General features: G+C 43.4%; 1 protein-coding gene across 8 annotated transcripts in view; it reads left to right on the forward strand.

Moving 5' to 3' along the window:
* The first annotated feature begins 889 nt into the window (after positions 1 to 889).
* The window catches only part of LOC118784508 (protein MTSS 1-like), a 61,668-nt gene continuing 49,186 nt past the window's right edge, over positions 890 to 13,371 (forward strand). For all 8 annotated transcript variants that reach the window (XM_036538760.1, XM_036538767.1, XM_036538765.1 and 5 more), the window contains exons 1-3: positions 890 to 1,456; positions 3,929 to 3,990; positions 9,346 to 9,419. In XM_036538760.1, the coding sequence (XP_036394653.1) occupies positions 1,385 to 1,456; positions 3,929 to 3,990; positions 9,346 to 9,419 (208 nt within the window). In that variant the 5' untranslated portion in view covers positions 890 to 1,384. The remainder of the gene's footprint in view (positions 1,457 to 3,928; positions 3,991 to 9,345; positions 9,420 to 13,371) is intronic.

Below are 13,371 nucleotides of genomic sequence, written 5' to 3' on the forward strand. Positions count from 1 at the left end.
TAAAGTAAATATACGAAGAGTGAGGTTTTTGAATCTGAATTTGACATTTTGGCATCTGGTAGAGAAAGAACAAGCAGTTTTTTGTAAATGGTTTACCGTTTATACGGTAAAATACCGTGTAATATATCGTATAAACTACGGTAATAATATACCGTATAAACCAATAAACAATATACCACTGCACGTATGACATGTCATTTACATTCCACAATGTAAACCTAAAGCAGAGAGACTGCACAGATGGGTGTAGCAGTAAAAGTACAGTAGGCTACTGTATTGTGAGACACAGATGTGTAACAAATGTAGCCACTAGGTGTCCCTACTTTCCTCGAAATTGTATTTGCAGGTCGGACTGAGCCTAGCCTACTTCTGTCATTTGCAGTTCAGTAAGAAAATAGCTGTGGCACACATAACTTCATAGGGGCAACAGAAACAGGCGGTGTGTTGCTCTCTTTCGGTCTCAGTAGTTTGCAATACTATAACTTAGGTAGCATAATAAAAAATAAAAATCCAATGGATGTGTTTTGGGTACCTACAGCCACAATGACTGGAAAAACCCAGTGTCTTAGACGGAAATACTGGTTGATGTTAAGATTTTACAGCAAGTATGAGAGTATTTTACTGTCTGACATTCAGTCCAAGGCGCAATTTTAGCAAACACATAGCATAGCTTCTTACTTTTGCCATAGTATATTATAATAATTTCAGACGTAACATGAATCCAATATGCTTTTTGTTGTTGTTGTTGTTGTTTTAATGCCCATGAATCAGCGAGCGGCAAAAATTAAACCAACGTGACGTGATCAAAAGCACCTCAAGTCAATAACGTTTGCAAATTCAGAGGAGGGGCAAGTCGGGCGCGCGCCTGGTGTTGAAGGACGCGCAGGGATTCGAGCCCCTGGTTTCGTCGTCAGCTGTGGTGAATTGTGAATGTAATGTGAAAGCAGCTGGGAGAGCTCCGTCGGAATTCGTGTGTTTGTGGTTTTTGTTGACACTTGTTCCCAGTTTTTTCATTTGGGTCTTCTGCCGTTTTCGCTTATTTTATTTCGCTTTTCGGCATGAGTCCAGGAGAATCATGAATTGCATTCCGATGCGGAGAAGAAAGTGGGGTTTAAATCTTACCTCTCACTATTTTTTACCGCTTGTTCGGAAAAGCCGCACTGAGGGACAAGCTTCGCACTGAATCTTGCTTCAGTTCCCTGAACAGAGCAGTAATTCCATGTCTTTGATTAGGGACCACCTTATTGGTATTTGATGTGAGTTTTTTTCTGCAGGCATTACTCAAGAAACCGACCGAGCCTCAAGTTTTCAGGCGCTTAGGTTAGCTAGTTCAGTAGGCTGGCTAGCTTGCTAGCTACCTAATCAATCCAGGTTGTCTTGGAAAATGGAGGCTGTTATTGAGAAAGAATGCAGTGCGCTTGGTGGACTTTTCCAAACCGTGATCAGCGACATGAAGGTAAGGAAAAACATTCAGACCATATGAATTACTGCAAATGAACATCGTATTTCTTTAATGGTTTAATTTAGCTAAATACCGCTTGCAAAACCAAATAATTGATAGCTATCTAATTTTGTTTGGCTAGCTAGCTAGCTGACCTGCTCCTATTGGCTACTGGAGGCAGTACCTGGTCGGCTAGCTTGCTTGCTGCAAGTGGCCAGCAAGCTAATGTTTGCTATATGAGGGTGAAACATTTGTTGACATCTGTCACTGTGTGAATAACGACGAAAAATACTAGCTAACGTTAATTGCATAAATTACAAAAAGACAGCTAACCAACTAGCTAGTTATCTTACATTCTCAGTTATTGGTATCTAGCTGCTTCATTACCCTGGACTTGCTACATTGAATATGTTGGTGTAGTTGGTTAATCAATTACGTGGTGTATTCAGATGGTTACTGCAACTGGCTTGTCTAACATTAGTTTACGAGGTAGTATGATTCCTTTACGAATAGCAATACTGTCAAAATTGAGCAGCCCGTTTTTGTCATTTAGCTGTTGACAAAACCGAGTTAAATAAAAAAAGAGATTATTTGTTAACGTTGAAGGAAAGTGGGCGATATATGCCCGTTTGACAGGGAGTCAAAACAGAGGAATGACTGGTTCTATGATAAGCAGTATTTGCAAATCAGGGATGTTATGAGACTGAAATTAACAAAGGAAACGCTATAGTGTATTGAGCGTGCCCAGTAAAGAAGCTTCTCTATGTGTAATTGTCTATGTGCTTGGTCCCTATGTGATTAAAACAAACACCAGAGTTTCGGAATGTGTCGGTATTTCGCTGCTCTCTGATTGGTGAATACTAGAAATTATGAAATGCTGGAAATTGCAACATACACTAAACTCAGATACGTAGCCTACGTAACGTTAGCTGTTTTGAAGTTCACCAGAGAAGATATAAAGGCAACAGTAATGCTGAAACAATAAAGCACAAATCTGTGTTAATATATGCATATATGGGACCACGACTCAAAATAATTGAACTAACGTAATTATTTTTTGTGTATTCATTGATCCGATTTGCTATGTTTATTTCACAACAGGATTGTGAAATTCTTACAATAAGCATAATGTAACTTGGTAGAATTTTGGTACGTAAAGGTGGCTCTGAATTATCACACAAAATGTATGAAAAACACAAAACGCATCTATAAAAGCATATGTTATCATTCACAAAACTGATCATTTTTTTCAATTCAGGCGTATTTTTATTGTATTCATCCTGACGAGGACGAATACAAAGGAAATGCTAGTTCCAGTTAAAAATTAATGGCCATGGATGTTGCAGAACATGTATGGTTGTCGGAGTCAATTTTTGGTCCTGTAACTACTACCTTTACGTTTCCATTCCGAGATGCATTGCGTCCTGACCACAGCACGGCAGACATGCGCACTGTGTTTCTGTATGGGAGAACTGTCGCGTTTACCTGCCTTTATTTCCATGTAACCAAACGAACCTGCACGCGAACTTCATGCCCTTCGACAAAGCGCTGTGCATGATAGTCGAGGCCGTCCATGTTTGCTTTACTAAGAAATACTGTGTTAATTCAATGAGGCAGTGCGGTAACGCTTAACAGTGCTTTCCGATAAATCAAAATGCCAAATTCATAATGGCTACACCCCCCATTTCATCTGTTGTCATGGTTACATTTGATTTTTTCTTGTGTAATCACGCGACAAAGGACAACCTGGAGAAACAATTAAAAGGAAACATTGAAATCCTTTGTGTAGTGTTCTATTTTTGTACAAGTTGAGGCAAAGTTATTGTTCCAGAGGGTGTGGTAGGGCCTGAGCACCTGAGCATCAGTTTTCCTGGCTGTTGAAATATTCATGTCATAGTGAATGGAAGAGTTCTGAGCCTTCAGGTGCTGAGTGGACATGAAGCAATCCCAAGTGACCAATTGTATTTTTAGAACAAACATTTGGTTGTAATCATCAGTGTTCAGTGGCCACATCATAAAGTATAAATGCCTGCTTTCTGCTCTGAATAGAAGGCTGTTTAATCTGATTTCTATTCGAGGTGATTAGGCTTCAGGCCATAACATTTGCTTGTGTATGTATGGGCATGGGTAATGTCAGAGGCTTTTCAGAAATGACCAAATTTTGTCAATCACCTTCATCCAGCCCCCTCATTGCCTTCTGAAGCAGTAATGAGTAATGACTCTTATGAAGCTCTGAATAGCTGAGTGTGAAATATGCATTAAAAGCATTCTGCTGGAATGCCAGTGGAAGTAAAAGGTTTATCCAATCATAACGCACATAATATCAGCAAAGAACACTTTTTTCCCCTGAACCTTAAGGTAAAACAAGCTAAGTTTTGATTAAAGTCATGATACTAATCAGCAGATGTTACCATTTTCCCATGTTTTAAGGGTGTGGGTGAGCTGAACTGGTTCTAAAAAGCTTTTTCTCTGCTTTTTTCTTCACAGAGCAGTTACCCTGTCTGGGAGGACTTCATCAGCAAAGCCGGGAAGCTGCAGTCACAACTCAGGTAATGGAAGTAACCTGTGAGCAGGGCTACAAGTGGCTCTCATTATGTCCCCGTTACCATTGCACTCACGGCCTGGTGTCACATGTTCCCACATACATTTCTCCCAAGCCAGCATTGGTCAGCAACATTTTTGGTGCAAGATGGCTAATGGCTGATGCTCAGCGTTTGTTCAGGGAGAAAGGGTAGCGACCCAGGATATAGTATAGAGCTTACCACTTTTCACAATGGGATGATATCCATCAGTAGCCAAATGGTCATTGTTTTATAGCTATCTCCCCTCAGTTTTGGAGGTAGCTATAAAAGAATGGACAAAAAGCTGAATCTTGAGACCATATCAGAGAAGGCTTGACACCAGGGGTCTCCAAACCTTTTTTATCTGAGAGCTAATTCGAAAAAATAAAAGTGGCAGAGAGCTACTCATGTCTTATATTACTCACGCTTATTCACATAACATATCAAAACATTCACATTAACCAGCTGAATTAAGCTACTTTTTGTATATACATGTATCAAGTGTCGATATTAAAAGCTCACATTTTGGATCAAAACCATCTTAAATTCACATCAATAGCATGTCAAATGTACGCTCTATATCCATATGTTTCAAATTTCAATGTGTCAAGCTCACTGTAGCGAAGGGCGAGAGCAGCCTCAAACCTGGGTCTACGGGATACCGGCATCTTTTACCAACTGAAACGTTGGTACCACAGATGAGGCACACACATGCACTTGTTCTTTACATTCGTTGAAAAAAAAACTTGCATTCCCATTCCTCATGGAAATAACATGTTTTTTTTGGTCTGGCCACTTTCTTTGTTCATCATAAATCTGGCTATTTTATAAGCTAAACTGGCTTGCTAACACCACCGAACTTCTTGCTTTAGCTCAGTAGCTACCTCAGTAGCTAGCTTACAGGGTAACTGATGTGACGACGTGTTGGTAAACTTGACAGTAGCCTAATTTATCTGATTGACAGCTGATATCATTTTGTGTTGGAGGGGGGTGGGACATCTGTGTATTTGATTGGATTGAAATGGGAAGAGGTTTCCAAGGGGCATTTATTTGTTGTTGTACGCAATCTTTGAACCTTTTGGCGAGCTACTCAAAAACAGGCAGCGAGCTACCGGTAGCTCACAAGCGACTTGTTGGAGACCCCTGCTTTACACAATAAAAACTACAGGAGTGTAAATGAATGTGACACTCATGTTTTCTGGAATAAAATTTTAGAACAGAATTTTATTTTTATGCTCTGTGCAATGCCAGTAGCTTAAAGCACAGTATTTTTTCAATGAAAAAATATTCACTCAAATATAAATACATAGGTGGGCACTGTATGTATTATGTTTGTACATACTGTCCCCATATTTGGCAGTACAGGATTGGAGATGTATTAATTCTGTAGTTCAGTTTATATTTTCATAAAATTGAGTCTCAAAGGGTTAAAGCAGATTCCTATTTTTCAACATATGCAAACAATTCACACTCTAAGCCTCCAGAAATTTTAATTTCATAGGCTACATTAAAATTACGGTAATCCATTGCATTAGTAATGTCTGTGACGTGGAGGTTTGTGACTAGCAATCATACATCTCTAGTCCATATATATCAGCAGATTCAGATTTTGGTGGTCCTTACATGGTCATTAAGGTTTTCCTGAAGGACATCAGCTATTCGATGTTTTATAAAAACCTTCAGTGGGTTGGGGCCTTGGGGAACCTCCAAACCCACTTCCCTTTCCTCCCCAGGAAGCCCAAACCCATTAAACTCCTATCCTGTGGGTGAAATGTATATGCAATAACAAAAAAACTTTACCCAAATGTGGAAACTGATTTTTTTTAGAATCATTCAGATGCAAGGATTTCTGTAGTTGAGTTAGACCCAGGAGAACTGCTTGGATTCCCCTACCAACAGCATGGAACAAAGAGACATGAAAGAGGCCTCCCTTGTCAGGGGATGGGAGTCAAACTCTTCCATGGGTGGCAAATTTTGCAGGAGAAGTCTTTCCTGGTATAATCTTTCCTGTGTGTATACGTACATCCTGATAGCTCTGTTTAGGCCCAGTTTGCACAGAGAGGTGTAAACTCAACAGACGCAAGTCGAAAAGGTACAGCTGGGGGAGCTGAATGGAGGGGGCGTGGAGCTTTTCAGCACTGTAAGTGGTATTTATCTCGTTCCTGCTCAGGACAATGACACCAGTGAAAAACGACCTGAAAAGCACAGTCTCTGTCATTACCACATGTCCACTGGCCTGCCTTAGCGGTGGATTAGCAATTCCTGAGGCAAGCAGGATGCATCTCCACAGCCACCTGACCTCAGGCTGCTGCGGACATGATGACAGGTTACCCCAGAGCCAGGGTGAATCAAATGGAAACAGGAATGTTTATTCTGTGTAAAATAACAGGGCCAGAAAGTGTCTTTAACTATGCTTACCCCCTGCAGGTTGGGAAGATCTTGTTTACGTTTCATTGATAGATTGCACTGGAAAGTAAGCAGAGTTGTAACCTCTCAGACTACACGCTGAATGTGATCAGCTCTGTTCACCACAGTGCTTTAATTGTGGTCTCCCCAAAACTGGAAGCTCGTTTGTTCATTTACAAACAAACGGAACTGGCAGAGCAAACAGTGGCGGGTGTTTGCAGTACTAGGAAAATTCTGTTCTAACGATGATCTGGGACCAGCAGCACTCAAGTAGTAGGCCTCCATCAGCTTCATTGGTTGTAATGGAGACTGCCACATCAGGGCATCAAGAAAACTAAAAATGGAGACACAGTAGACACCAGTTTGTCAGGACAAATTAGTATTTTTTTTCTCTTGTCAACAAAGTGTCCTCTTACAGAGTCTGCCCAAGTAAACAAAGTAAACTCTCAAGAGGGGGAGGATTGGAGTTTTTTTTTTTCTTCAGTTTGTCTCAGTTTCAGATTTTCTCATTTAGACAAATATCAGTGCATTTTCCATTAATTCCAGGATCCTCTCACTAAGCAGCGGACTTCTGCAGCAGCTGTTTTCTTCAATTAATTTTTTTTGTAGCTTTTCTCATACACTAAACCCCCCCAAACGCCCCAAAAAACATGTCATTGGTGCTCCTCATGTGCTTTGCAGTTCCCATTGGCTTCCCACAGTGTTCAGAACTACACTATTACATTGACCTGTCAGACCCTGATTACCATGGCTTCGAGTGTAGTCGACTCGAGGTAACAGAGTGCTTAGAACAAGTGTACTAGCTTCTCTTTCAGCAACTTGTAGACTGTGAAACTGAAAGTTAGTCTACAGGCCAAGTCTACTGCAAGCATACCATGCCTGACTGCCCCTTCTCTCCTGTATTCCGGCCAGGTCATCTAGGGATATACAGCTAGGTCACTGTTTAGAGAAGGTTCTGCCTGAAAGAATGTCCTTCCCTCCCACTGCATCTTTACCTCAGCAGTCAATGCTAGTTGTCTCTGAGCTTCAAGTGATTGGGAGAGTCTGTTGAGCCAATTGGCTGAGAGCTGATCTTCTTGGCTAGAGCCCCGCCCCATTCAAACCACCATCTTCTGGAAGTTTCTGTGATCTCTGTACTGCGGAATTGGAGGGTACTGGAAAAGGCTGTCTGTAAGCCTCTCATGAAGTTTCACGAAGTGTCGCGCTCTGTAATTTATTCCTCCTGTTTCCTGGAGTCTCGGTCATTTTGTAATTATAGTGAGCTTTTTGGTTGTCTTTGCTATTGTGGCAAAATATCAAGCCTTTTTTGTGTCAAATTGGTCGGTATGTAATCGACAATGTCTTTAAAGTTTTGCATCTTCACTTACAGACCTCTGCTTATGCCTCTCTGCCATTGTACACTGCCAAGTGTACATTATGGTTGTCAAAAATACAGGGCAGCTGGGTCAGAACAGATGACTTTTGAAACTCCTCAGCTGTAGCGGGGAGTAGAAGTCCGTCGTTTTTATCCATCTCCTGGAATGGGGCAGACAGCATGGAGTCTCGCAGTGCATCCGAGGAAGAAGAAAGACGCAAACAATCTCTGCCAAACGTACTCTGCAGTTGTACAGAGCGTCAAGTTAGTGTAGAAATACTGGACCCCCAGCAGCTGCTCGGGAGAGTGTGTGTGCAATGGAAAGAGTTTTCTTTTACATGCACCTGGATTCTGTAGAATGCTTTACTCTCCCTCGTTTTGTTGTCTCAATTTACGCTAAATGTCAGTAAGGGTTAACCCGCCACTGCTTTCCAAGTTTAGCTTGGCGCAACCTTCAAATAGACAGGAATGTGTGTAGGTTCTTCCCTCAGTCTGTGTATGTGACTTGCATTCCTCCTTCAACGAAGGGAGCTTCCTTGGACCTTGTAAACTCTGTGCCATGCTCGGACTTTATCTCTGACTACAGTCCTGACTGATAACAAACTTGACATTAGCTTCACGATGCATGCTAAGTGCTAGCCTTTCAACACAGACAACATAAGCCTTTTAGAGTTTTGTTCATTTCACCTAATGAAAGAAGCACTTAGAGGCATGCTGGTGTTTCCAGTTCCGCATAACCTCCACACGTGTCTTGTGTTGACCAATTGTACTTTGTATATTTTGGCTAAACAAAACAACGTGACCTCTTTGCATGCTATCCTTGGGTAATATAAACCTACGGTTGTTGACATGTGTACCTGCGTTGCTTAAGCTTAAACTTCTGCTTCTGTGTGTGCCTTCAGTTAAGACTGTGGACTGTCCAGGATTTCATCTTAGGCACAGTCATACATCAAATGTAATTCCAGTGATGGTTATTTTTGATTGCACTCTTGCTTGCTTGCATGTGGAGTAAATCACATGACTACACTACACTTCATAGCCATCGGGATTAGACCTGATGCAGTGGAAGATCTTGATTTGTTAATGAGTTGCTTCTTGTTTTGTTTGAACCCACCACGAGTCAGGATGAAATATTTATTTGTGTTGTGACGTAAGTTAAATGGAATGCTGAACTCTAGTTTACAGTAGCGCTGCTTCAGTAAATTAAAACTGTGTTTACCAAAGTTACGACTCAAGGACACTTGGCACGGTAGCCAGTCCACACATAAACTTCACAGTTGGTTCTCAGTGAGGTCTGCAGGTTTAGCTACTGTCCATAAGGCTTAATGTTCACAAAGTGCAAATCTTAGTTCAGGAGACACAGCACCCAGACACCCCCACAGAAGACATTTATTTAACCGTAATTTAGACTCAATATAATGACCGTAACAACCCCCCACCCCACGTCCAGGTTTCATGTGAACTGTGGAGGCCAGATAACGTCTGGAACCATGTCTAAGCTGGCAGGTCTGCCTCGACACACGAGCTGTAATGCAGGAAAGGCAGGTGTGATTGTGACCAGATGTGTTCCGCTTCTGTTGCAGGGCGACGGTAGTTGCAGCTGCGGCCTTCCTGGACGCCTTCCAGAAAGTGGCTGACCTGGCGACCAGCACACGAGGTAAGCAGATGTGCATTGGTTGGGTGAGGTGGGGGGGGGGGCGTGTTGGGGGGGGGCAGCAGGAGGAGGAGGTGGGGGAGGGGGGCGGGGTGCACATTCGGCTGAACGATGTTTTATTTCTACAGGCCGTGGCAGTAAGCACCTCACACTAATGGGTTTCAGATCGCTCCACCCACATGGGGAGAGGTTCCTCAGCATACCCCCAATGAGCCCCAGGGCAGCCGACTGAGTGGGGGGCATAACCCTGCCACCACTACCCCCCCCCCCCCCCCCCTTTTTGTTTGGTAGAAATGTCTGAGTGCCGTGTTTCATCTGCCCTGTGTTACGGATTAGAGGAGCCCCCGCTATCAGCGGCATGCAGATGGAGTTTGCGCATTCCCCATCCTTAATGCTATCAGGAGCATGCGGTGCCAGCCGAGATAACTGAGCTAAGCCTGTGATGTTGCGTCTCATGAACATAGAACTAGAGGGGTTTGGGCTAATTCTTGGATCTTTCTCTTATTTTTAGTTGAAAGTAATTATTTAAGAATCTGCAACTGATTCGTGGATAGCATGTGTACATTGTGTGTTGTTTTCAACCAAGCGTAGCATTAATAGGGGCCACCATAGCAACACATAGTGAGATGGCAGTCGTGAAATGGATGAAAGGAGATGTGCATTATATTAGAGAATATGTGACCTATTGTGAATGTGCTGGTATGTCACAGCTGGGCTCCTGCTGCTGTGATGTTGATGCTGTGAAACTATTCATTTGGAGAGAGAAAGGAAGAACATATGCCTTGTTCAGTATTACCTTTTTCAAGTATTTGTTTTTGTAGAATCTGCTTTTGTAAATGAAAAACACTTGGTAGATTACTCCAAATTTCATTACTAGCCCATGTAGCTACAAGGGGGTAAATAACAGCAATGTTGATGGAAGCCTGACAGATGGTGGTATCTGTGTGTTGTTTTATGTAGGTATTAGCCAGGTCAAATTTGCTGCCATGTAGCAGCAACATCTGAAGTCATCATAAGCAGGCAGTTGGCTTTCATGTTCAGGCTACTTGTGTTTGACTTGTTTGACTTGTGTTGATCTCTTTGGCTTTCAGCAGAGTAAAAATACTAGGCCTCAGAATGCAAGCAGTTATATTCTCATTAGCATATTAATTGTTACATGCCCATTAAATATTTCACATGTTGCCAGGGGAGATGTGACAGTCACAGCAGGGCATGTGGCAGTTTTGGGCAGAGCGTGTTCATCCCCCCCCCCCGAAGTGAAAACGAAGCGACCTCTGAAATGTAATACTGCCAGGAATTTCTGTGTAACTTCTCTGTCACAGCTCTGTACTCACCGGTGCCCCCTGAGGGCCAGCCGCAGACCTGCACTCCACCCGCTCCTCTCAAAGCGCTTATGATGGCTAATCCACCATTTACTTCTTCTGGCCGTCAGTTCAGAGTTCAAAGAGCCGCTAATGAACAGGCTCCCATCTCTGAAGGTTTTCATTAAGCGGAATGGAGCCGAGCTGTCAGCTCTGCACTCCTCAGGTGCAGAGCCCCCCCCCGCTTTCAATCACCTGCAGTGTGTATGTATGTTCGTGTGGGTAGAGTGTGCATGTATGTATGGATAGTGCATATTTTGTGTTTGTGTGTAAGAGGAAAAACACTAACAGAGGCAGAGCCCCTGTTTGTGGTTAGTGGGGGTGTGTGTGTGTGTGTGTGTGTGTGTGTGTGTGTGTGTGTGTGTGTGTGTGTGTGTGTCAGCATTTCTCAGAGACACACACACAGACAGAGCCCCTGTTTGTGCTTACTGTAGGCAATCTCCTGCAAAATTAGCCCCGTTCCCCCAAACCTAAACACGCCATGCGCTCAGCTATTAATAGGAGCCCCGAAAGGAGCACACATCCGTCAGCGCAGCAGGGAGCAGCAGGAACTGGGGGCCAGAACGTGACTCTGCAGTGGCGTTATTCTCAGGGCTGCAGCTCCAGCTGGTTCAGTGCTCTCACGCCTGCACAGCAAGGGGCGGTGCCTGATCCATGCACGAAGCGTCCCCATTGGCAGGATTCAGCACCATGCATGTGCCAGGGTCTAGCTCGCCATTTTATTCAGCGTGCTTCTGTTGTAATTGTTCTGTGAGTGTCGGTAGCCGTCTGTCATAATTCTGTTAAAGCCATTTTGGTTTCAGAAACACCTGTCAGTGAGAGTTTAGCCATAGTGAAATGTAGGCCTCACCATGGCTGTTGTATTACTGACTGCACAATGCCCCTTCTACCCCCTCAACGGGCCCAGAAATCCCCACAGCAGCGTTGCAGTTATCCCTAATTGTCCTTGCCAGCTGGGTGCAAAACCGAGTTTTATATGGTCAAAGCCTCAGGGCCTTTTCAAGTAATGGAAAAATTCTCCAATTCCAGAATATTCTGAGAGATCCTTTTCCCCACAGAGTTTTAATGGTGCATGGCAGCCATCCGAACGATACGGTGGTCTCTGCCGGAGTAATGGGCCCCTTCCTGTCAGATCCCGCCTTTTCCACCGCCATTAAAAATGCAGCATCCGATTTTGTCTGACAAAAGGGTTCTGAATGCCTCCTTAACGATGCCATGTGCTTGTAATCTTTTATCATTTTGGTAATGATTATTGAAGTGGCTGTGTGGCTTTATCAGAGTTTTTGTTTGTTTTGCCATTGACCAAAGCATTCTGTAATATGCAACAACCTCGTTTTCCATCAGATTTGTATCCGCATGAGCCAAACAGCGAGGCCCTTTTGGAGAAAGACTTTTATCTGATGTTCCATTAAATGCGTTTTCCGCACACAAAGCACAAAGCCCTCCACATATCTGACCGCGTTTTATAGAACAGGGCCTTGGAGGAAGCAGACGCAACAGTAACACAATAACTTTGTGGATTCAGAAAAACAAAAGGGGACCTTTATTTGCCTCGGCCTTTATGTTCGGGTTTCAGGCCCGCCTAGGACTCTCCTTCGCAAAAATAGGAACGGGGGGCAGTCAGACATCAGCTGTCTGTATGTGTGATCCCGCGTGGGAGCAGTGAGGAAACAGTGACAGCTCTGCACTGCTGCCTGAAATAGCAGTGCGTCTTCCTCTCCTCTGTTTCGCTCCCTTGCCCTCTCCATGACGCCACGCACAGCACTCAGTTTGCTTTCAGATTTTTATTTGTGGCGTTTTATGTGTTACGTTCCAGCCGGACGGCACTCTCCCCAGCATGACTGGGGGTGGCGGCTTCTTCAGAAGGTAATGTGAATAAAGGTGATGACTTGCACTCTTCCAAGTCATGTCTCCAAGGCGCAACACTGCTGCTGGTGCCGTGTCCATGGCAACAAAATGGAAATCGAGAAGGAAGTTCCTGGTTTAACCCACAGTGTACCACATCTGAATGGTCAAAGCATTCGTAGCAAATCTCCAAGCAGCTGTCATAAATACACTTTATCATAAAGAGGACTGTATTGTGTAACTCTGAATTTTTGAGTGGTCTCCTTTGTTTGCTTATAGAACGAGCCCATAGACATGCATATCCCAAGGGCCAGCATTGTGAGGTTATTTTATAGTTTCCTGTTTTCACAGCAGAAAAGACAAATATGCGTTTTCTCCCCCCTTCCCCCTTTCTTTCCTCCTTAGCTTGATGGGGGGGGAACAGTGATTGCTTAGTTTTACCCTCTCGGCAGTAGTAATGTCTAATGTGGCAGAACATTTCAGAAGGTAGACCCCCACCCATTCTGTGTCCCGTCTCAGTGAGAGGAATGGGGTCAGGATAAGTTGCACTAAATTAAAGATAATCCCCTCTAGCCTGATGAGCAGAGATAAACTTTTTCCTGTATAAAAATTTGCCCAGAGCTTTCATTAATTCCTTGTAGTTATTAAAGTGGTATTTTATTGAATCATATAGCAGTGGATTAAGTGGCCATGTGGAGAGGGGACCCTCTTTCAGAGATAGCCAAGTGTGCCCAGACTCAGCTCTGCCA

This window comes from Megalops cyprinoides, chromosome 10 (assembly GCF_013368585.1).
Source record: "Megalops cyprinoides isolate fMegCyp1 chromosome 10, fMegCyp1.pri, whole genome shotgun sequence".
NCBI lineage: Eukaryota > Metazoa > Chordata > Actinopteri > Elopiformes > Megalopidae > Megalops > Megalops cyprinoides.